Below are 21,680 nucleotides of genomic sequence, written 5' to 3'. Positions count from 1 at the left end.
GCTTTAAAGGAGGACTGAGCATTGGTGGGAGGCTTGTTTAGTATCTGAGTGGGATCATGACTACGATGTTCATCTGCATGTTACCAGCGTGAAAATACGCAATTGGGAGCGGTTTGAAGACGAGTGGGCTTGGAAGAAAGGAAAACTATTCCAGGGAGGGAGGTGGAAGGGACTGTTTGCAGCATGTAGATCATGGAGAAGATGGAGATATTAGGGCAGGATAATCTTCAGGAGGAGGAAATCAAGCATAGATCATTAGCACTTTATGGGAGGCAACCCTAAAAGCATTCTGGGAGGATGGTATTTCCCCTCTGGGCAGCAGCAGGCAGTGCCAAACCTGCCTGCTGCAGAGGCAGGAGGTTACCAGCCAACCCAGCACACATCGACCCCGCAGGACCTTTTCTTTCAAGCACGCCATGAGCGTGCTGGCATGTAGAGATGCTGGCAGCCACGTTTCACAGCAGAGATTATGCAATATGGCTCTTGTTTCAGAAGCGTCTCCTTCAAGTTGACAGATACTGTTAGCATCTGATTCTGCTCCGATTGCCAGCGCCAGGGTTTGAGATGCTTTCCTGATGATCTCTGAAGGAGCGGCAAGTGCACGGCGTCTGTAAAAAGCCTTCCAGCCTGTGCTTAGCAGGACAGCCAGCTGCACACTTTGTGTATGTGAAAAAGTCAACAAATAACAGCTCACTGCTTTCGCCTGGTGCTTTAAGCCAGGGAATGAACGTTTGCAGCTCACTTGGGATTTGGTTGTGTTTGGTGGGTTGGTTCAAGGCACCAGGACCTTCCAGCAATGCTCCTACAGTATTCTTCACATTCTTCTGTCTGAGAGAGGGGAAAATGTATGACTGATTCTTGCTTAATTAGGCCTCATCTGCTAAACAGTTTTGTCACTATTTACATATGAGTAGTCCCGCTGAAGTCAAGTCCTACAGCTGTATACTTCATCTGGTAACAATGTAAATCCAAGATAAACATACTTGGAACAAGAGAAGTACATTACCTTATATGTACGAACCACCTGAACATAGCAAGCCCTGTGTAGCACAGCTCTGGCAGAGGCCAACAGCGATGCTGTCTCAGCACCCTGTAAGCAGAACACCTGATTGTCACTCTTAAATGTTGGACTGGACTTGATGTGCCAGGGCTGACTTTTACTGAAGTGTATGGCTTGCCACTTGAATGACTTTGAAATAACTGTGCCCCTCTGTGATAAGGTGAAAAGAAGTTCTTTCCATCTACTCACATCAAGCGATGTCTCATGGCTGGTTGTCTCATGGACTGGAGATCTGTCCTTCCAGAGATAACAGAGTCAGGGATGAAAGGTAAGAGAAGTAAATGGCTGGGAAACCCAGTGGATAGCTAGGTTTAGTCTGCCTCATTCCTCCCTCAGTGCCTCTCCTGCAGGAATCTCTCTGAAGGACCTGGCAGTGATCTTTCCATACTGTTTCTCTGTGACAACTGATGTCCTATCCCTGGTCCCCCAGAACAGTGTGGACTGCTCAGTCACCAGTGAGCATCCCCATGAGATTATGATTGCTTTATCCTACTGCGTCCTCTTCTGCTTGGCAACTCCCATGCATTTGGGCATGCTGTATTACTCTACCCATGAGCTTTTGTTCTTCCATACCCTTTATTTCTGTTATCGTGATTACTACAGCTGTTGTCTATCACACTGAGGTGAAGGGCTTGGTTTGAGATATCCAAAGCAATTTCCCAGGAGCATTTCAGGACAGCATTCTAGCATTGGCAAATCCCATCAGCTGTGTGTCCCATTCCAGCCATAGATTTCTGGGACAACTTTTGTGCAAGGTTTTAGTAAGTTCAATACTATTACCTCATCAGAATAGTGTGACCTGGCCAAATTTTCCTCTGGATGTTCCTAGCAACTGAGAGCTATGTCAAAAAATGAAACTATCTGGAAGTCAATGGGGCAAGAAGCAGGGAGAAGTGCTTTGGATTGATTACTTCTTTGCAAATGATGGAGCTGGGATGGTTTTCTAGATGAAAGTTCCTTGAGTTATGAAAGAAATACCTAGAGGTGATTTTTATAATTGATACGGTATTTATGTAGAGTTGTCTCTTCCCAAATCCTCTGAGAAGAACTCTGCAGAGTCAGAAACTTTCAGGTCTGGGATACTTACTTGTGTGAATGACCTGTAGGACTTTCAGTCCCACAAAGGTATTACTGCAGTGATTCTGCTCTGCTGGGGAACAGGTGGAAGCTGTTGGCTTGGAAGGCTGGGAGAGCAGAACTCACAGCCATCCTGCTTGCTGAAATGCTTGTATGGTGGTTTTAGTAGAATTTCAAAAGTGGTACTAATGTGACTTCATAACTGCTACTAACATGAACTACCACAACTTGAAGCAGTTGAAAGTTCAGCTTCCTGGTGGATGATCAGTGCCTCAGGATGGGTCTCGGGTGACAAGTGACAGGGCAATTTATTGGGTGCAGCCTTACACCAGCCTGGTGAGCTGCTCGTCCTGCCGCATGTCACACAGCAGTGTGTGATGTTGATGAAGGGGGCCTGCAGTCCTTCTCCGGGCAGGTGCACTGGAGCCCACCTGGCTTCCCTTTGGCCACCTTGCCCCCAGGACAGCCAAGGCAGGAACATACCAGCTGTACCAGTCTTAGGGCAGCATCTGCTGGTTATTGCATGGATCAACAGAAGTGGTTGTCATGGAAGAGGCTGCTCGCTTTGGCTCCCAGGCAGAGGTACTCAAGGCTGGGGCTGGGGGGGAGCAGGGGCGTTTGGGGGAGAAACACCCCGTAAATGCACCTGTAGCAGTCGCTCAGGAGGGAATGGCAAAGAGCGAGGAACTCAGGCTCTGGCTTCTGCTGCGCTCCTGGAGGCACTCCATGAAGTTTGGCAAGTCCGGGGCCGGATGGTTGCTGTTCTCTCCCGAGGACTGGTGTGGGCGCGGCGGCGGTCCCCAGGCTGCGGTCCCTGGAGAAGAGACACGGAGAGAAAATGGGGGCAGTGGGTGGCAGGGAAGGAGGCCCTCACTCCGAGGAAGGGGAAAAAAAGGGGGGGGGGGAGGGAGAGGGGGGGGAGGGGGGGCGGGCATAGGATCGGGGGACGTCTGGGGTAGAGAGGTCCGGGGAGCGGGTCGGGAAGGTGCGGCTGGATTCGGCCCGGCTCGCCCAGGCCAGGGTGCCGCGCTCCCCGCGGGTGCGCAACAAGTCCCGGAGCGCTCCCGCGGGAGGACCGCAGGTGAACTTACCTGTGCACCGCTGGCAGGGCCGGACATGGCGCCCTGCGGGCCGGGAGGCGGAAGGAGCGCTGCCGGGGCTGGGTCGGGCCGGGGCTTTCCTCGGGAACTTTCCGTCCCGCTTCCCGGGGGCGGCCGCGGGCGCGTTTTATAGCGAGCGAGCCGGTAACCCCTCTCATTCATTAGGATCACGTAAGAACTCAGAGGGAAACGTGACTCTGAGCTAAGGCGTTTGCGTACATCTATAGGTTTTTAAAACTCCCTGCCAGTCGCTTTCTGTCTTCTGTAGGCACCAAGGTGGCGGAGAGTTGAAGCTCGCGGATATTGCAAAGGGTTATTAGATTCATAAGTCACACCAAGTGGTGGGCGATCCACTGAGCAAAGCAGAAGTTCTCACATGATGACTTCAAACAAGACACATTACCTTCCAGCATCTGTTGGAGAGACCAGGTTTTAAGACACTTCTGTCTCCAGGACAGCAAAGAAACAATGGTGAGTACCTATAAAAAGAAAATAATAATAAGAATTTTAAAAGCGTGTTCTTATAACTGGGAGGAAAAAAAAAAAAAAAAAGAAAAAAAAATAGCTGGAGATGTTGCTTAACGACAGAGTGTGATATCACGGGCTCGGCTTTCGAGTACTTAACGTGCCCGGGTCTCCGACCCAGCGCGATGGCGGTGCGGCCGGCGCAAGTTTCACCCCAGCGCACTGGGCTGGGAGGAAAGCCCGAGGAACTCGGGCCGGAGGAGCGGGCGGGGGGCGCGGGGAGCGGGCAGGGCCGGGCGGAGGGCGCGCAGAGCCGCGCTTTACACGTGACGCCAGCGGGGGCCGCGCAGGAAGCGCGCAGCGGGCGCGCAGCGGCGGCGGCTGCGGCGGGGCAGCACCCTGGACAGAGGCGGCGGCGGGGGCGGCTCCGCGTCCCGCCCCGCTGCGCGCCTCTTGCGCGGCCCGGCGGGGTTAGGGGAGCCGCTGGCAGCCGGCGCCGACCCCCCCCCCCCCGCCCCTCGCTCCCTCCCTCCCCTCCCCTCCCCGCCCGCCGGAGCTGGGCGAAGTTGAATTCCTAGCGGTGCGGGCTGCGATAGGAAAAGGAGGAAAGGGAGGGAAGAGGGGGGTGAAAAAAAAAAAAAAAAAAAGAGTCTTGCAAGCTCCGGGGGTTGGTTTGACGGTGTCAACTTTGGGAAATGCGAGTGTTTATCTCCGCGATCTAGCCACTGCCGGTGGTGTTGGCTGTGAGCAAGGTAAGCAGAGGGGTGACTCCCCCCCTCTGGCTCTGCCTCCCGCTCGGTGCTGTGGGGATGGGTTCCTGCTCTATGCCGAGTTTTGTTCCCTTTGTGGCGGGGCTGTGCGTGGAGCGTAGCAAAGGTAGGAGACGCGTTATGAGATTGCACTGCGAGTTAAGTTGTGCCTGATTTTATCTGGGCATCTCGTATCTCGAGCTGCGTGTGCATGCTTTGGGCAGAGATGCAACCGATCGTTACCGAGATAAGCAGATGCGCCGGGTATTTTTCCTAGCTGAGGATGGAAGTTGATTTTGCGTAGCTGAAGAGCTGCAGCTCAGCTCTGGCTGGCACCGTGCACAGCTGATCTCACGCAGATAAAGAGACGCAGCTGAGCTGCACCTTCATGGAGCCTCCCGGTGCCCAGTGCGGGGGTCACCGATGGCCCCGCGGTGTATGTATGTGTGTGTGTGCAGCCCCCGACGGAGCGGAGCGCCGGGTGCGCTGCGCTGCCGATCCCATGTCCGCACCCGCTTCCCTAGAAATGAAAGGGGGGAGGTGTTTGACGAGCCTGAAACCCAAACGCAGCCCCCCGCCTGGAGATGGCTCAGATAAGCTTTCTGCTCGCCTCCCTCTCTCTAGTGCCCCCCTCCCCTCCCTCTTCCTATCCTTCCTACGTAGAAATGTAGCTAATAATATTTAGTCTCCGGGCTAAAAATAAGCTCTGGAAAGTCAGCAGTTTGGCGGAGCAGCGGCGGTGTAGCAGGTAGAGAAGCTCTGGGGCTCTGCGCGGAGCCTGTGCATAGCTCTCCCCGCCAAACCCTGTTGGGGTGGGGGGGGTTCCCGAGGAGTAAGGGGCTGTGCTGCCTCCGCCGGGGGATCCCGGCCGCCCCCCTCTCCTCCCTGCCCCGAGGGAGAGGCTCCGACTCCCCCTCACCCAGGCACCTCTCCCTGCGGCAGTGCCGGCGGCGCCCCGCTGCGGCGCCGGCCCCGCCGGGGAGGCAGGGAGGGAAAGAAGGAGGGAGGATCCCGGCGCCCCCGCCTCCCCGGGCTCCCGCGGCAGCTCGCACGTAGCGCCGAGCAGGGAACCCCGGCAGCGCGGGGCTGGCACGGCTGGGCGTCCCCCCCGCCGCCCCCGCCGAGCGGTTACCGCGGCGACCGACTCCCGCCGGGGTCCCGGGTGCGGGGGCCGGGGATGCCATCTCCCCGGAGCCAACATGGAGCTGCCGCAGGAGCGCCGTGCGCTGTGCGGGGGGCTCCTGTCCGCCCCGCTCCGGGAGCGGCCCCCTCCCGGCCGGGCAGCCCGAGAAGGGGAGGGAAGCAGCCGGGTGTTTTTCCATTCGCAGTTGGAAAGTTGCGCTGCCGGGACGTTTCTCGGCAGCGCCCAGGCGAGGAGAAACTCGTGGAGAAGGAAAAGGCCGCTCCGGGAGCGGCTGTCGTCGGCAGGATGGAGGGAGCCCGAACGCGGCTCCTTAGAAGCGCCGGGTTGTGAGATTCTTAAGGAAGCATCCTCTGACCTCTCCTCGCTCGGGAAGGAGTCAGGTGGCTCAGAGCTGAGTACGTGTGCTGCGAACTAGAGGCGGTGAGCCCTGTCGGAGCCTAGCCAGTTCCCCAAACACACCGTGCTGCTCTCCCAACTCGAGGATTTTCTGTTTACGTGAATTTCCCACCCCGGGGACAGCCGCGTATGTCTTCATTCACTTTAAATTTACACTCAGTGCTCTGTCTGCAGCCCTTCCAAACTCCCAGTCCTGCTGTTGCCCTTTCTGCCTCCACCACCTTGTTTGTGCAGAACACTGAACTCTCTCTGCGAGATGGATGGGACGGGTGGCCGCTAACAAATGACACTGGGCCATATTTGGTCACATTTGCTCGAGTGACTCATGCCTTCATCTGCAAGTGGCTTTATTGATTTTAGTACCTAGTATTTCTCCAGGAGCTGTCACCCATTTGGTGGTGGTTCATCACTGCTTTCCGTCTCTTATGCTTATGATACTGTAAAATGTCCAATCTCCTCTGAATCTCACTTCATCCTCCAAGGCTTTGACGTGACAGCTTGTTTTTGTCCTCTTTAATGGCTTTCCTTCTATTTTGCCCATTACCACAAGTGGTAACTTCAATGGTTTAGAATCACAGAATCATTAAGGTTGGAAAAGACCTCTAAGATCTCCAAGTCCAACCCCAACCTACCTCTGCCATGCCCACTGACCTTAGTGCCGCATCTACCCTTTTCTTGGACACCTCCAGATGACTCCACCCCCTCCTTGGGCAGCCTGTGCTAATGCCTCACTGCTCCTTCTGAGAAGAAATTCTTCCTAACATCCAACCAAAACCTCCCCTGGTGAAACTTAATTGGTTTGGCATCTCTCGGGTATGAGAGATATCCTAATATCCCTGGTGAAACTTAATTGGTTTGGCATCTCCAGTATAAGATGTTTCTCTACGTGGTATTTGATGTAGGCATGATCTGTCTCGAAATTTATCATTCTCCATTGGGATAACCACTTGATTTTCAACATCCTTCAGTAGTTCTCCTATTTTGAATGACCCGATACTTCTGGTGGCCATCACTGATAGATATGGAGGCTTGTGTAGCATTTTGTTAAGCTGAGGGGCTGGATGTGCACACTTGACTTTGTGCAGCAAGATATTATTTTTTTCATCTCTTTACCATGCCAATAGTCTCAAGGTCCCAAAAATGCCCAAAGAAAATGTCATCTGTCTGCCATTTAGTAACTGGACTTTGCTTCCTAGAAGCAGTGGCACACTATTGCCCAGCCATGAGAGATTCTGGAAAGGTGGATGAATCCCCAAGGAGAAATTTTGCTCAGAGCTGAAAGTCTTATCATGAATGAATCACTGTAGTAAATCTCCACTGAGCACTCCAAGATGTAGCTGCTGGAGGTTTTTTTGTTGTTGTTATTATTATTATTTTTTTTAATCGGATACACAAAGAGAACATCCATAAGGTTTCAGGAGATCTAGTTCATTCCTCCAGCAAAAAATAGTAATGTCAACGTGATGCTGTAAACAGCATCTTGTGAAAGCAACAGTACCTCTGAAAATCAGCAGGTTCCTTTGGACTTGGGAAACAGACAGGTAGCACAGGCTGAAAGGTGTATGGACAGATGTATGGATAGACTTTATGGGTAAGCACTTTCACAGCTCCCTCCCCTCTGAGCTAACATTAGATTGAGAGCACAATGTTTCTTTTGTTGGTGGAAAAACGCTTGGATGGAGACTTGGAAAATGGGGCTAGCAAAACCAGCTTCATCAAAGCGGTTCTTAAAATGGAGACAGCAGCTTTTGGGGCACAAAGAGCTAGGAAGACTGAGGTGAGGAATGCAGGGCTAACTTGTTGCCATTCATGGTTGGCAAGCCCTGGTCACAATAGGGACCACAGAATATGGGCAGATGATAGGTAAGCACATAATACTCATATGGCTAAAACTAAGCATTGGAAACAAATCTGAGCATCCTGTGTTTCCCTTGCATTTGGGTTTCCAAACATTTTTACACCTCCTTTCTGTGTCCCTCCCCCCACACATAGGAATACTGAGTTGTCCTGGCAAGGAAATGTCCCAGGTCATCCCAGGGCTTGTGATGAGCTGCTCTGTGCGCAAATCACTCAGCACTTCCCCGAGTCCTTTCTCCCACACACCAGCAAGGTGTGGCACAGCGCAGGGCACCAACTCCTCTGGGTCACTGAAAATATCTCTGAGACATACTCTTGCAAAATTATAGCCAGGAAAACATAACGACTGACATGGAGTTCATATAACAACTGCCCACCCATTTCATTATTTCACAAATGTGCGATTCGTGCTTGTGAGCTGTCACCGTTAACATTTCCATCTGTCTCAATATTGCTTCTATTCTTAGTTGCTATGTGATAGATGTAGGTGTATGAAAAGGATTTTTCCCCCCTCCCTGTGTCATGAAACAAAATAAATGAAAGCCACATATGTGTATCTGTGCGTTTCATGCAGGCCGTAAGGAATACTGGCACGCTGGAGGCATTACCTTTGATGGAGTGAGCAACGCACAGCTGTGGCCTCTGGGTGCTGCTAGAACATGTACACAATGGGGCAAAGTGTAAATAAGGCAAAATCTAACCACAAAAGAACAGCACTGCTTTGATCTTCTTTTGAATGTGTTGTTTTAGAGATCTGTCTTCCTAATCGCATAAGTATGGGAGTCATTTTACTTATCGCATAATCCTAATTGGGCTTTTCCTGAGGCAACCTCAGGGGGAAGATCCAAGGATCAAGCCATTGGATCTGCAGATATTCCAAACTTGGAGCTTTCCAGGTACTCATTGCTTGGACAAACAGAAAGTTCTTTGCTTTGGGCAGGCAAATCCCATGTTTCTGAATACCTTCACACCAACACTGGATGTGATGGGACACTTCACAAGGCTTACAGGTATCCCACAGTGGCCTCAAGCTTAGGTAGAATCTGGCTTCATTCCATGTGTTCCGCAGTTCCTGGTGCTGCTGGAACTTGATGGCAGAGCACAGTCTTGTGGTCTGTTGGCAGGGTGTAAGAGAAGCTGGGCTGTCATGGGCCAAGCTCTTTCCATCAGTGCCCAAATATATACTTTCTGTTCCCCTATTTTTTAGTGTTCTGGTCTTTCTTTTTTTTCTTCCCAAAATAGCAAACAAAACCCTAAGTTAACAAGCATAAACCATACATGCTGGCCTCCAATTTATTTTGACATTTGGTAAGAATGATTACGCAACATGTTCGTTAAGTCATAACATTTTCACTACTTTGCCATTTCAGATTCTTACTGAGTGTAGCACATGAGAAGGTAATGGATTTATTTATTTTCAAAATGGGAAGTAGGCCACAAACCTCTGACGAAAACACATTATTTCTGTTTGCAATGTATACAGAGCCTTTTAGAGGCGTAGGTCTCACCTGGCTGTAAAAACATAGCGGTTCATTTAGGAAAAGGAGCGAGGAGGGGTGTATGGTCCACCACAATGTTTATATGGTGGTGCAGCTGAGGTGGTCTAGTCAGACAAGATGTTTCCTCTTACTTAAACAGAGCCCCTTCCTCCTGACAGTCCTTTGTGGGGCTTATGAATAATGCATTAAACGGTTAAGGTAATAGATAATTAGATGGGCCAGCTAAAAGCAATGTGAAAGGGGGCTGGTAGCACAAGGATTACAGAAGGTGTGTGGGCATTTTGACATCCAGAAAATGTTATAGATCTGGTCTCAGCTACCTCAGTCTCATGACGATAATTAAGAAATGTGGGTGTAGAAAAGCTATTTGCATGGTTTGGTTGGATTATTGCTGCAGTTCAAAACACAATTGGCAGAGACACCCACATTGGACATAATTGCCCTTTGATGAGGCAGATACTGACTTTTAAAAGTTGATATAGTTAAAATTATGTCTAAAGTTTATGGGGCCGTGAGCTTCTGACTGGATTCCATTATTAAAACAAATGGTAACAGACAATCTGAAGCACTTAAAAGTTGGAGGCATGTTGATGAGGAAGGGACATTGGTAGTGAGAATTCTTTAGGATTAACTCCGCTCTCATCTGCTCAGTGAGAATAGAAGAACACGGGCAGTGTCCAGAGAGTTTGCTTCATATGCATTTCCATACATCCTCTTCAAGGCAGGCAGGAGAGAAGGCCAGCCAGGCTGGTTCCTTGGCTGCTCTGTCAATAACCGAGAGCATAAATTCCAGTTCCTATATGGCTTGTGTGTTGTATGGCAAATCTTTGCAGTTCTTTTGCTACTGTATGTTCATCAACAGTACAGATATGTTACCAAACTCCCCTGAGCAATGAGTAAAGTGAAAAATACCACGGATAAATACACATAGATACACGTATACATGCTCTGGCTTCTTTAAAAGTAGGTGTTTTTTTTAAAAGAAACAAATATGAATGGTAACTATGGGAGGCACTGAATATGTACAGCTATGGAAAAATCAAAATGTTGACTTCAGGCCTCATCCTGCATTAAGGTGTATTTTTTATTGTTATTTTTATTTTTTACTTTTGTATCCCTAAAATAACAGCAATGGAAGAAGCCTGCATAGCAAGCCCAGCGGTCATTCCATATTTATTACAACTTCTATTCAGGCTTTCCCTGAGGAACAGGGAAGTTCTGTATCGTTTTACACCGTGTTCAAAGAGGCCTTCGATATTTTCCCATAAAACTATCATCAAAAACCTGACGATGAGATTTGATGTAATATTCAGGTGCAAAACTGAATTTATAATGAGAGGACAATGGGTTTCAGGGAAGCAGGTGGTTACTAAAAGTAAAAAAGATTACTTTTGACAGCAGATACTTTTGAAACCTGACCAACTCCACTTAGAGAGGGATTCACGAGGAAGGGTCAGGAGGGTGGAGCTGCCGAGGTAGCAAGTTGTCTCTGTCAAATAAATGCTCATTCACATCTGCTGAAAGTTTGTAAAACCATCTGAGAGGATATTTGGCTGAGTTTTGTAAGCAGATATCTGATAAAATAGAATTGGCCAAGAGAAAAAGCTCTAATGGTTTTCAAGCAGGGGCCAAATCCCAGTTTTGGAATTTTCTGGTAGGTGATAATATATCTCAAGCATCCTTTGCTTTTGTACATGCCACTGGCTGCAGCCTGAAGTGTGACAGCGCTTACGCTATCGCTGAGATGTTATTGTATCAAAGGAAAAATGAATAGTACATCTATTGGATGCAGAATGTCATCCACACCAGGAGTGAATCTCACATTATTTCCCATATGAATCTTCTTTGTGCCTCAAGTTTAGTTTACTGACTAAGTTATTGCAAGCCCTTATACCGCCCTCATCATTCATGGTGGTATTTGAACACCTTGCTAAGTGACATGACTAATATCTGCCACAAGTTTCGCCCTCATCCTCTCCCAAAGGAACAAGTGTTTGAAGTCTGGGTTGGTTTTTTTTTTCCTTTCCTCTGCTTTTCTTGCCGTGCATTTGTCCTTCACAAAGGCCTGGTGGTCAGAGCTTCATCAGGGATTCGTCCCATTCTTCTCTCCCCCCAGCGCCACATCACCGCCAGTCACTCTATCCACTGCCTATTCCCCAGGCAGATCTGATTCTTGCACATTTCCCGCCCGCCACCTGTTGTTTTCCTGCTCCCAAATCCTTCACCTAGACTCAGCCATCAGCTGCACAGCCTTGGTCGTAGCCCAGGACATTCACTGCTGCTCTGGGCTCTGTCTTTTTCTTTTTTTGAACTCTTTCAGAGATCCCAACTTTGCTGACTTCAGAGAGGCTTTTGTTCCCCAGTCTATCGCCTTTGGCACCAAATAGTTATTTTTATCATCCCATCAAAGATCTCCCACAGCACTCGCTAAGGAGAATTCTGCCAGCTTACAATTTTTAGGGAGCCCAAAGCAATCAAAACATCTGACAGGAAGGCTGAGCCTTTTTTTTTTTTTTTTTTTTTTTTTTTTTTTTTTTTTTTTAAGGCAAAGTGAGAAAGTTAATTTTATATGGTGAGAATTTCATATTCGTTTATGTGGAGGGATTTTCCAGACGAAGCAGGGCACAACTTCAGACTGCTGTTTCAGGGCAGAGGGAAGCCAGGGAAGACGGACTTTCCCAATTTGCTCTCTGCTGGGCTTGTCCTGTGCCCTGGCATGCTGGCCTGCTCAGGAGCAGTGGGGAGGATGCTAGCTTGGCACCAAATCTGGTTTGGATCTGTTTGTCTCAGTATCTCACGTTTTGGGTTTCTCTCACAGTTTTCAAGCCTGGGAGAAGCAAGGGGTTATACAGAGTGGGGAAGGAGCCCCATGAAGGGGTCTTTGCAGAGGAACGGTGTGCGTGCTGCAGGTGGGCCCACACAGAGGAAGCAGATGAGCAAGGAGCATGGGTGTATCTTGCCTGGTGCTCAGGGGACACAAGATGAAGAGTTATTGATCCTGTGGTGACTTGCTGGTACATCATGCCTGGCTGCATCTGAAACCACAGTGTGGGAAGTCATTGCCTCTGTGAGCTTCTGCTGACTGTGGGATGTTGGTCAAGACCAATGGCTGTAAATATCAGCTGAATTCAGACAGAAGTCTAGGTCAAACTTGTGGGAGCATGTGTTTGTGGGCAGGTTTAGCTTACCCCAGTCCCAGCCTTGCCTGTATCCCTGACAGGGGAGTAACAAAGCATCAACTCACTGCAAGCATGAGGTCCCAACAGAAAAGCAGCAAACGCTACTGCAAAATAAACCATGTTATCAACTGTGCTTCCTGGACACTGGTAACTGCTGCAGATTTCTGGCAGTTAATGGGGCATAAATTAAGAAACTAATCAGAAATGAGCCTCTAAATTATACTGATCCTTATCCATTTGCTTTTATCTCAATACAACTTCCTAAAAGAATATTTTTAACAGATTTTTTTTTTCAACATTTCTAGTAAGAGGCAATAGACAAAATGTCATAATTTACATTTGAAGGAGTTTCTGTCAGTGTGATTCCTTTCTAAAAAGCCTTCTTACCCTAATACAGTCCTGGAGTTTAAGTAACATATTCTGTCGCAGCGACTTTTGCATCAAAACAGTTTTTCTATGTTTCATATCCAAGAAAAAAAAAAATGTTGAATATTTAAATTCCACATCCTTTTTGATCTTAATTCCCATCACAGAAGAGCTCTTTAGGCCTCATCAGTGTGCTCTAGGTACAATATAGGAGTATATTTTTCACACGATAGGATCTAACCCAAATTAGGAAACCAAAGGGGAACATGCTATGCATGCCTGGAAGGGAAGTGGATTCTGCTCCAAGCATGGAGAAGGGTAAAGCATCAAACAGAAACATAACGAAAATACAGAATAATGGTTTGAATTCCTGGCTGCAGGATCCTTGTTGAAAACCTAGTGCTCGGCTCTGTGCTGATTTACATGCTTTGCATTCCTGCTGCCTTCAGTGGTGTTTATATTCAAGTTATTGAAGGCACAATGAGGCCATGGAGTATATCGTCAGGTTGCAATTAGTTATAGCAGATTAATCAGGGTAACTAATGGCAAACAAAGCGCTGTTTGAAGCCACCACTCCTTTGTGAGCATTTACGCGTCAGCTGTGTAAACTACACGAAAAATAAACAGTGTCCAGGAAACAAGCACTAATAATGTTCTTTATGAGTTCATACTCTGGCAGTGTGGGTCTGGATCTCTGCAGAAGGCCCCATGTCCATCCCACTGGAGTTTGGTTCTGGTGGGTGCTGGAGCACACCAGCCCCGTGCTTGGGTTACTGGGGTCCTCCCAGTGGCCATGTCCCCACTGTGCAGCCTCACATTTGAGAAGTTGTGTGGAGTTAGAGGAAAGTTAGTTGCACTTGTGTTGGTTTTCTGCATATGAACTGCAGGATTTTCAGGCCCAAAGGGGCCAGCCCCATGCTCCTGTCCCACCTCAGATCACTGCCCCAGCAACCCGGTGCTACCTTGTTCCATGATGCCCATTCACCTCCCTGGTAGAAGTCAGTGACATTTACGTGCCATGTGGTTCCAGTTATTAAATTAGCAGAAGATTAACAATCCTAAGTATTCAATAAACAGATAAGACAGCAAACAAATGAAATGTGTTAGTTAAGGGAAATTTTGGCTTTAGTGCAATGAATCCAGTGTTTGCATCACGAACCACAAGTCACAGGCCCTGGGGAGGAGGATGTGATGTGGTCTGGGTTTTGTTGCTAAGACTTTTTTGTGGCCACAATGGTAATTTTATATCACAGTTAGCAATAATGTCTACTGTTCCTCAGCTACTTCTCCCCTAAATGCTTCAGTTTGTTAACATGGAAGATGCTTTGACCAGAGGGCGATGGGCACTGCCCTGAGCTGCTGGAGTTCAAGGGGTGTTTTGACACTGCTCTCAGACACTGGGTTTGGGTGTTCCTGTGTGGAGCCAAGGGTTGAACTCAGTGGTTTTCATGTGTCCCTTCCAGCTGAGGATACTGTGTGATTGTGTGATTCTATGACTGTTTTTGGGAGGCCATGCTCTGCCCTTGCTGGCCAGAAGGTGTGCTTACAATGTATGCGTGCAAATGGTGTGTTTGGTCTCTGTGCTGATGGCTGCACAGGGGTGGCAAGGCCCAAGCGCAAGCCGGGTGTGCTCCCACAGCAAGTACAGTCATGAGCGGCTTAGTGCGTCTCTATACAACGTACAACATGCACTTCCTCATCTGCAGGCAGCTAATCTGCACCTACCACAGAGCTTTGCTACGGCAGCAGATTCACACACAGAAACTGGGCTGAAATACCTGACTGGAACACGTGGGACAAGATCCGGGGCGCAGATCCCCTGTGTGATGGGAAACTGGCATACCTTTAGCAGGCATGAGAAGAGACCAATTATTTCAATTGTTGGTTCAGGTTCTTAAATTCTCTTTTGCTGTAGCTGGAGGGTGATGATGCCGAGCTATTAGGTGGTATTTTCCTCAGCAAAAATGTTGTGGTTTCAGCCCCAGTGATTGAAAGGTGCTTTATCCTGCACACGCACAGCCTGCAAATGACATCTAATGAAAGATCCTTGTTTCTGCAGTCCCACTGGTGTGAGTGGGACTAACATCAACAGAGTGGCGTCACAGCCCAGTCGTCGCCTTCCAAACGGGATATGCCTGCAACTTCCAATCGTGTTTATCACTCACTGCAATTCTTTGCATTGCTTGAGTTGGAAAAGTTTATTTCAATGAACTTTCCAGCCCTTTAATATGAAAAAATAGCAAAGATAGGTAGCTAGGAAACATGAATAAACATAATGAAACATAAAATACTTGTAGTGATATAAGAACTGACCTCAGGCAATTAAAATTATTAATAGAAAAAATACTTCGGTGTCAAAACCTGAGCGTATCAACATCATTCACATCTGTGTCGTCGGGATTAGCTTGTATTTCCTGAAAGCCAAGCAAGAGGGAGTCCGCCTTGCAGCTCCTTGACCTTTTTCTCAGGCTCAGATACTGCATTCCTATAGCAGGGAGAGTGAAGGTGCGGTTGTGGGGGGAGGCTGAGTATATCATACACTTGATCATGTATAAATCAAGTGTGGGCCTTGTAAGAAACATACTCTTTTCAAATATCGACTTTTTCTTTATTTATTTATTATCGTTTCTCTTACAATTGCAATGGGGGAATTTAAGAGCCCCACAACCTACTTCATATAATTAGATTATCAGTAAATTTGGACCTCGTACATCAATCACCATAATGCATAGCCTTCACTGAGACAGAAACCATATGTGTGCGCTGCCGCTTTGTTCTTTATGGTATCTACAGTGTCATTAGGGCCTATTGTTTAAATTGAATTCAGCAAAAAGTAATGGTCTTACCCCACTACAAGCAGCCTGATATTGCTATAGGGGTAAAGCTATGTTGCAGTGATGGACAGCTCTTGGTTGTACTTTGTCACTGTTGCCATTTGGAAAAGGGTTAAGTGTAACTGGTGTATGCAAAACATAATTTTGTCTAGTCAGCAGGAGGAAGAAGACACTGGATGTCAATGTGAGCACCATACAGAAGGCATGCCGTGGCACTGACACAATGGATTTGAAGCACTACAGTCACTTGGCTGAAATAACTAGGAACAGACCCTACTTAGTACCGAGCTCCAGCACCCGCAAAGCCCAGCTCTAACAGAGAGAGGGGCAACGGGGGCTGTCTTCATTGGGCGCCCATGGGAAGCAGTGGCACTGTTGCGATCCTTGCATATGGATGTGGAAACGAGGCTCTCTGGGTACCTCTAAGCTTGAAATACGTCATGTAGAAAGAGAATCTCTGACCAGGCAAGTGTCTCCACATAAGGATTTCTGTTTGCTTCACAAACTAGGACTTCACAGGCCCAGTCTTTTGGGTCTCCTTCATGCAACATTCTCCAAGAAGTCAATGTCTGCTGTAAACTAAGGATCCCACATTTGTATGTGCATTAGAACGCAAAGCAGATCATTATTTACACCACTTTTTCATTTTCCCGGCCATCAAGCACTGGCTGGTAATAATCCCCCAAGGGATGATTATCCTGGCAAGATGCAGCAGCTCTCTGACCACACCTCTTCCCTAGGAAGATCTCAGTACTGAGGCAAAAGACAGAGTGCTGGCAAAGCGGGAATTTCAACGCGTGGTTGCCTGCCTGGAACCGATGGTCTTCATGTCCACAGCAGAGCAGAGCTGAATGAGTCTACCACCAAGCAAAGATTTGTCGTGCAGTCCAGAACATGCTCCCTTTCCAAAATTAAAAGCTGGCTTTGATTGCATGCAGGCTTTCTGAACACGAGCTCTCCCCCTCGTTCCTGAGAGCAAGCCAGCAGATGCTTCAGTGTCTCTACAGCACGACATTCGCTGCTGCTCATCTGCATGTCTAGTGTAAGAGAAGAGTCCCTCCTCCAGGAATAACGTGTGTGTAATGTATTACGTTACAGCTAATTAAAGCAGCCCCTGCTGCTGTTCAGCTCGACTGGTGGATCATTCAAATATTTGCAGGCATTGTCCTATGAACGCCGAATATTAAAGCTCTGCCAGCTCAGCCTCCTCACGATGCAAAAAGCTCAGAACACGCCACCTCGAGTGCCATCAGGCACTGCTGTGACACGGCTGTACCTGGAAAGCTGAACTGTGTAGCAGGTAGAAGCCCAGGGTGCAAATGAAATGCAGATAGCACCGTGGTATGTTCCAGCTGCGCTCCCCTTGTTGGAGGCTGCCCACAAAGGTCCACCTTGCAGCGCCAGCAAGCGGTACGAGGCTATGCAGGTACATGTCAAGGGAAAGCAATGGCTGACCCATTCCTAATGGAATTTTGCAGAAGGAGGACTCGAGGTGCGATTTTTAAAGAAGTTCTTAAAGCTGCAAAGGATATTAACCACTGGGATTGTTTCCCTTAATATATATTAAAAGCAGTTTTATAGAGGAGGCCTTCGGCGTGCTCAGGTTTCAAACGCTGGGGCTGTTTTACGACGCCACCGATCCAATAAATGCAGGTGTTTCATCCTGCAGCACGGCCTGCCCGGGGGCGGCAATGAGACGCCCACATTTCTCCCAGCACAAAGGAGTGGGTGCGACCCTCAGACCCGAGGTGTCGATCGCAGCGGGGAGAAGCGCTCGGGGCGTTTGGTGCACGGAAGGGTGAAAGCCCGATCCGTGAGGGAACACGGGACGGGTGACGCTGTCTTTACCGAGATCGGATGGAGCCACTCAATCAGGGACTGCCATTGCTGCGCACTTTCCACTATCAATAATGCACTGTCCTGGGGGCGGCGGGGGTGGGGAGGGGGGGAGGGCGTGGGTGCTGCGGGAGCGCGGCCCTGGTGCGGGGCTGCAGCTGCGGCCCGGGCCGTGCCGTCGGGTGCGGGCGGAGCCGGCCCGGGCCGTGCCCCCGCGCGGGCAGCGAGCCGCCGGTGTAGCGTTACCTGGGCCACTCATCAATAAGCAATGCCCGCTATTATCTTGATTGCATTCTTAATAGGGGAGGTCAGCGCGGGAGTGATATTTAAATGGATCGCTCCGGCCCCGCCAGAGTAAACCAACACCCGGCGGCTGCCCCCCTCCCGCCCCCCACCTCCCGGCCCGGCCCCTCCGTGCCCTGCCCGCCGCTCGGGGGGCGCGGGGGCCGGGCCGGGCGGGGCGGGGCGGGGGCGGCGGCGCGGAGCCTTTAAACGGGGCAGAGCGGGGCGGGCGGCCGCCGCTCCGCTGGCCTAAGCGCCGGGCGGGGGGCGAAGCTCAGCGCCGCTTCGTTCCGTTTCTGCTCGGTTAGGAGGGAGGCGGCCGGGGCGGGCGGCTACCGCTCGGTTGCCCTCCCGCCCCTCATCAAGCTTTGATGAGACACTTGAGCCGTCGCCGCCTGTGTTGCCGGGGCGGCGGAAAGCGACTGGAGGCACCGGGCGCCCGAGAGAGGATGTGACTGCCCGGAGGGGAGCGGCCAGCCTTTGTGTGGACGACGGAGGTACGCGGCGCACAGCCGAGAAAGTTGCGGGGCCGGGCGGGTCGGAGCGGGGGGGGGGGCCGCCGTGTCGGGCACCTGCCGGCCCCGAGCCGCCTCCCCAGCGCTGCCCCGACGGCGGTGGAGCGCGGCGCGTGGCGGAGCGCGGACCCCACGCGGGTGCGGCCGTGGGGCGTTGCGGGGCGCCCCCTGGCGGCGGGCGCGCGGCGGGGTGGCGGATCCTCGGGGGGCGCCGCGGGGCTGGGAGGGAAGGAGGGAGGCACTTGTTGGACGCGAGCGCCGCCGGAATGCCCGGAACGCCGCCCGCCGCCAGCGGCATTCCTGCCCCGGCAGCGCCGCGTCCTCGCCGCCCGCCCGACGGGAGCGCGGGGCGTCCGCCCGGCCCCGCCTCGCGGCCCGAGCGCTGCGGTGTCGCCGTGGGGGCGGCCTCGGAGCCGCGCGGTGCGCTAAGCTGAGCGCTATTCTCCGCGGGAGTGCGCTTGGTTCCGAGGTTACCGCTATCGCGGGATCGATAGCCATTACTTATTTATATTTCTAGTAACACGCTTCTAATGAGTGCGAGGAACCTATCCCGGCAATACATTTTTTTTCTTCAGCATTTGAGTCATCTTTAATTCATAGCGCGGTGTGTCCAGCCTGGGCCCCTCACCTCGACGGGGATGGGCTGCCGAGAGCTCGTCGTGTTGGCCGAGTCCCCCTCCCTCGTTGGCCCCGGTTGCTGTCCCTCTGCCCTGCCCCGTGGCTCTCTGGCGGCACCTGGAAAGAGGCGGCGGCAGCTTCAGCCGCTTGCTGGCTGGGAATTGCTAAGTTCAGAGCCTTTCTGCAGGACTCTACATCAGGCAGCAATTTTCCGCCGTAGTACTACCGCTTAATGTTCAGCTCCATTGAACCTCAGCTGGGGAAGCCCATTTGTAAGCAGCGTGCTGCCTGCTCACTGGCGTGCTGGGCTGCCTGGAGCTGCCTGGCACTCCAGGGTGGTGAAATTAGGGTAAGCAGGTCAGGAGGAGTGCGGACACCGTGTCGGAATAATCCAGATGTAATAAGGGAGATAGGGGAGGAGAAAGGGAAATGGATTTTATCTTCGAGGCTAATCTGGAAAGTTTGATTTCCAGCAGTGTGCTTCTAAAAGCAAAGGCATGGTGCTGTAGTACTACAGAACACTGGAATACAATGACATGTAGCGCACAGATGCAGAGTGTTCCAGAGATAGGTTAAAATGTGGAAGGATGTAGTTGGAAAGAAGGATCCACTCTTTTTCTTTAAAGCTTTGCACACGGTGGCAATGCTGAAATGAAAGCAGCTGCAGTTAAAAGCCTGTGCACTGCCCATAGCACTTCCTGCAACTGTTGCTCCACTGCTGGAGGGAGGAAAGCAGAGCTATTGCATCTCCAGCTCAGTAATAGCTCTGTGCCAGGGAGCAGGCATAAAAGCAGCTCCTGGAGGAGCAGGGTGAGACCATTGCATTGTTTCCGTGCATGAGCCTGCTTCAAGGTTAGCCATTCACTCATGTTGCCTGGGTCTGCCTTCCTGGCTCGTGTGAAAGGCTGAGATGTTGTTCTAAGAACATGGCGTGTGCCCGTGCCAGGAATCTTGTGTTCGGCATTGTGTGGCTCCACTAGAAGGGGATATGTGCTTTTAATAGGTTAATTACAAACTTGTCTTGACCTGCTCTCCAGGCATATGTTGTGAGTGCTTGGTTCCTCCTAAGTAGCTAAATTGCTGCTTAATTAGGAAACTCTCAATCATTTCTTAGATCAGTCCATACAGTGGCATTCCTGCTAGTACTTAGCTGTGAACACCCTTTGAAAAGCACTGATGCGGAGCTATTTCTGTGTGTTGCTGAAATGTGCTAACGCCACAACCCACCGCTTTTGGCTCCAAGCAGGAAGGCGCTGTGCGTAATAACGCCCTTGTTCCCCACCACGCACCATTAGGAGGTGGCACAGCCACAAACTGAGCAGGCTGCCCCGTGGACCAGCTGGGATGGGGCTGCCTACTGTTGATCAGCTCATGTATCCCATTGTTTCCTGTGCTCGTGCGTGCTGATGCTGGCTGTGTGAGTTGTGTGGGGCAGGGATCGCCGTGCCTGCAGCCCTGGTCCCTGGCAGGAGCTTCGCAGTACAAAAACTGACCAACAGATCTTGCTAGGCAGTGCTGGCAACTCTGATACAGTGCTTTAGACTTGTGTGTTATTGCAATAAATGCTCACGCTGCTTGGTTTGGAAGCACTAGCGTATGCAATAATAAGAGAATGAAATGCTTGCACTTGGTAGGTACAAGTGTGTGTTAATAGGGTAGCCGTTGTGTAGTGGTCGACATGTTTATGCTGGCCATGTTGCTTACAGGTAGGGGCTCTGAGCTGTTGCGTGCTGTTTTCATAAGTTGTCCATGGAGAACAGGTCAAATAGTCCCATACATAAAGCATAGGCAGGGTCAGTGTCTTTTCTCCTCTTCGGCTTTCAGGCCCTATATTTCAGTTGACCATAGGTCAGTAGAATTCAGCTGCAACCATCACCAGCTAGTCAGAGCAGTCCGGAGCACTGAAGACACTGCAGATACCATGTAACAGTCAGTTGTCTTACAAAAAGAAAAGCCAACCTCACCTCACCCAGTTTTTACCATTTATAACTTGGGAGCTGGCTGGGATGATACTGATTTGACGTGACTGTAATCCTGCAGTAACCCTGGTACTAATGGTAGCAGAAGGTCCCATTACGGTGTAATTTAGGCTTCACAACTGGATACAGCTGTCTGAAGATGAATGCCGTGGACAACTCGAGAAAGCAAAAGGAAGCTTCATTTAGTGAATTTCCATGCCCCGGTGACAGCTGCCATAAGGCTGTAGCAGTGGTATGCTTTTCTCAGTAAGAATCTCCTATCTTTCAGAGAAGTCAGTTTGAAACCAGTTAATTAGGGCAGTTATTTCTGGCCGTGGCATTTGTATAGAACAGAAGGCATGATTGTTCTTATGTTTGTTTCCTTGAGTCCTTTGATCGACTGGAAGCTCTCGATGCTTTACGCTATAAATTGCCTCAATACTTTGGCACTTCATTTCTTTTCTTGTGCACTTGGTTAGGAAAACGCAGAGATCCTTGTGACTCAGCTTCAGACTACTATAAATTATGAAGAAATGGGGGAGGGGGTCGCATTGCAAATGAGGAAAGGCAGTTCTAGGAGGATGGGAGGAATACTGGTTGCTAAATTTGAGATAAGCATCTCTTGGTATCTTAAAATCTGAGCAGCTACCGCCACCTAGAGATCCGTGGCACAACACGCTGCTGTGACTGGCCCTTCCTCTGTGCCTGGACAGTCGCAATGAGCCAGGCTGCTAATAACCCCTAT

At 50.2% G+C, this 21,680-nt stretch overlaps 1 protein-coding gene across 4 annotated transcripts in view; it reads left to right on the top strand.

Annotated features, from left to right (window-relative positions):
- The first annotated feature begins 3,398 nt into the window (after window positions 1-3,398).
- BDNF (brain derived neurotrophic factor) overlaps window positions 3,399-21,680 on the top strand; it is a 34,434-nt gene continuing 16,152 nt past the window's right edge. Inside the window, exon 1 of one of the 4 annotated variants that reach the window (XM_072338678.1) lies at window positions 3,399-3,708. In XM_072338678.1, coding sequence (XP_072194779.1) covers window positions 3,706-3,708 — 3 coding nt within the window. In that variant the 5' untranslated portion in view covers window positions 3,399-3,705. Of the gene's footprint in view, window positions 3,709-4,247; window positions 4,579-18,066; window positions 18,342-21,680 lie in introns of those variants that run through there. The other 3 variants (XM_072338680.1, XM_072338681.1, XM_072338679.1) reach the window with 3 other exon arrangements.

Source organism: Excalfactoria chinensis, chromosome 5 (assembly GCF_039878825.1).
Source record: "Excalfactoria chinensis isolate bCotChi1 chromosome 5, bCotChi1.hap2, whole genome shotgun sequence".
Classification (NCBI taxonomy): domain Eukaryota; kingdom Metazoa; phylum Chordata; class Aves; order Galliformes; family Phasianidae; genus Excalfactoria; species Excalfactoria chinensis.
Note: the sequence above shows the minus strand (reverse complement) of the source record. Positions and strands in the feature narration are given on the sequence as shown.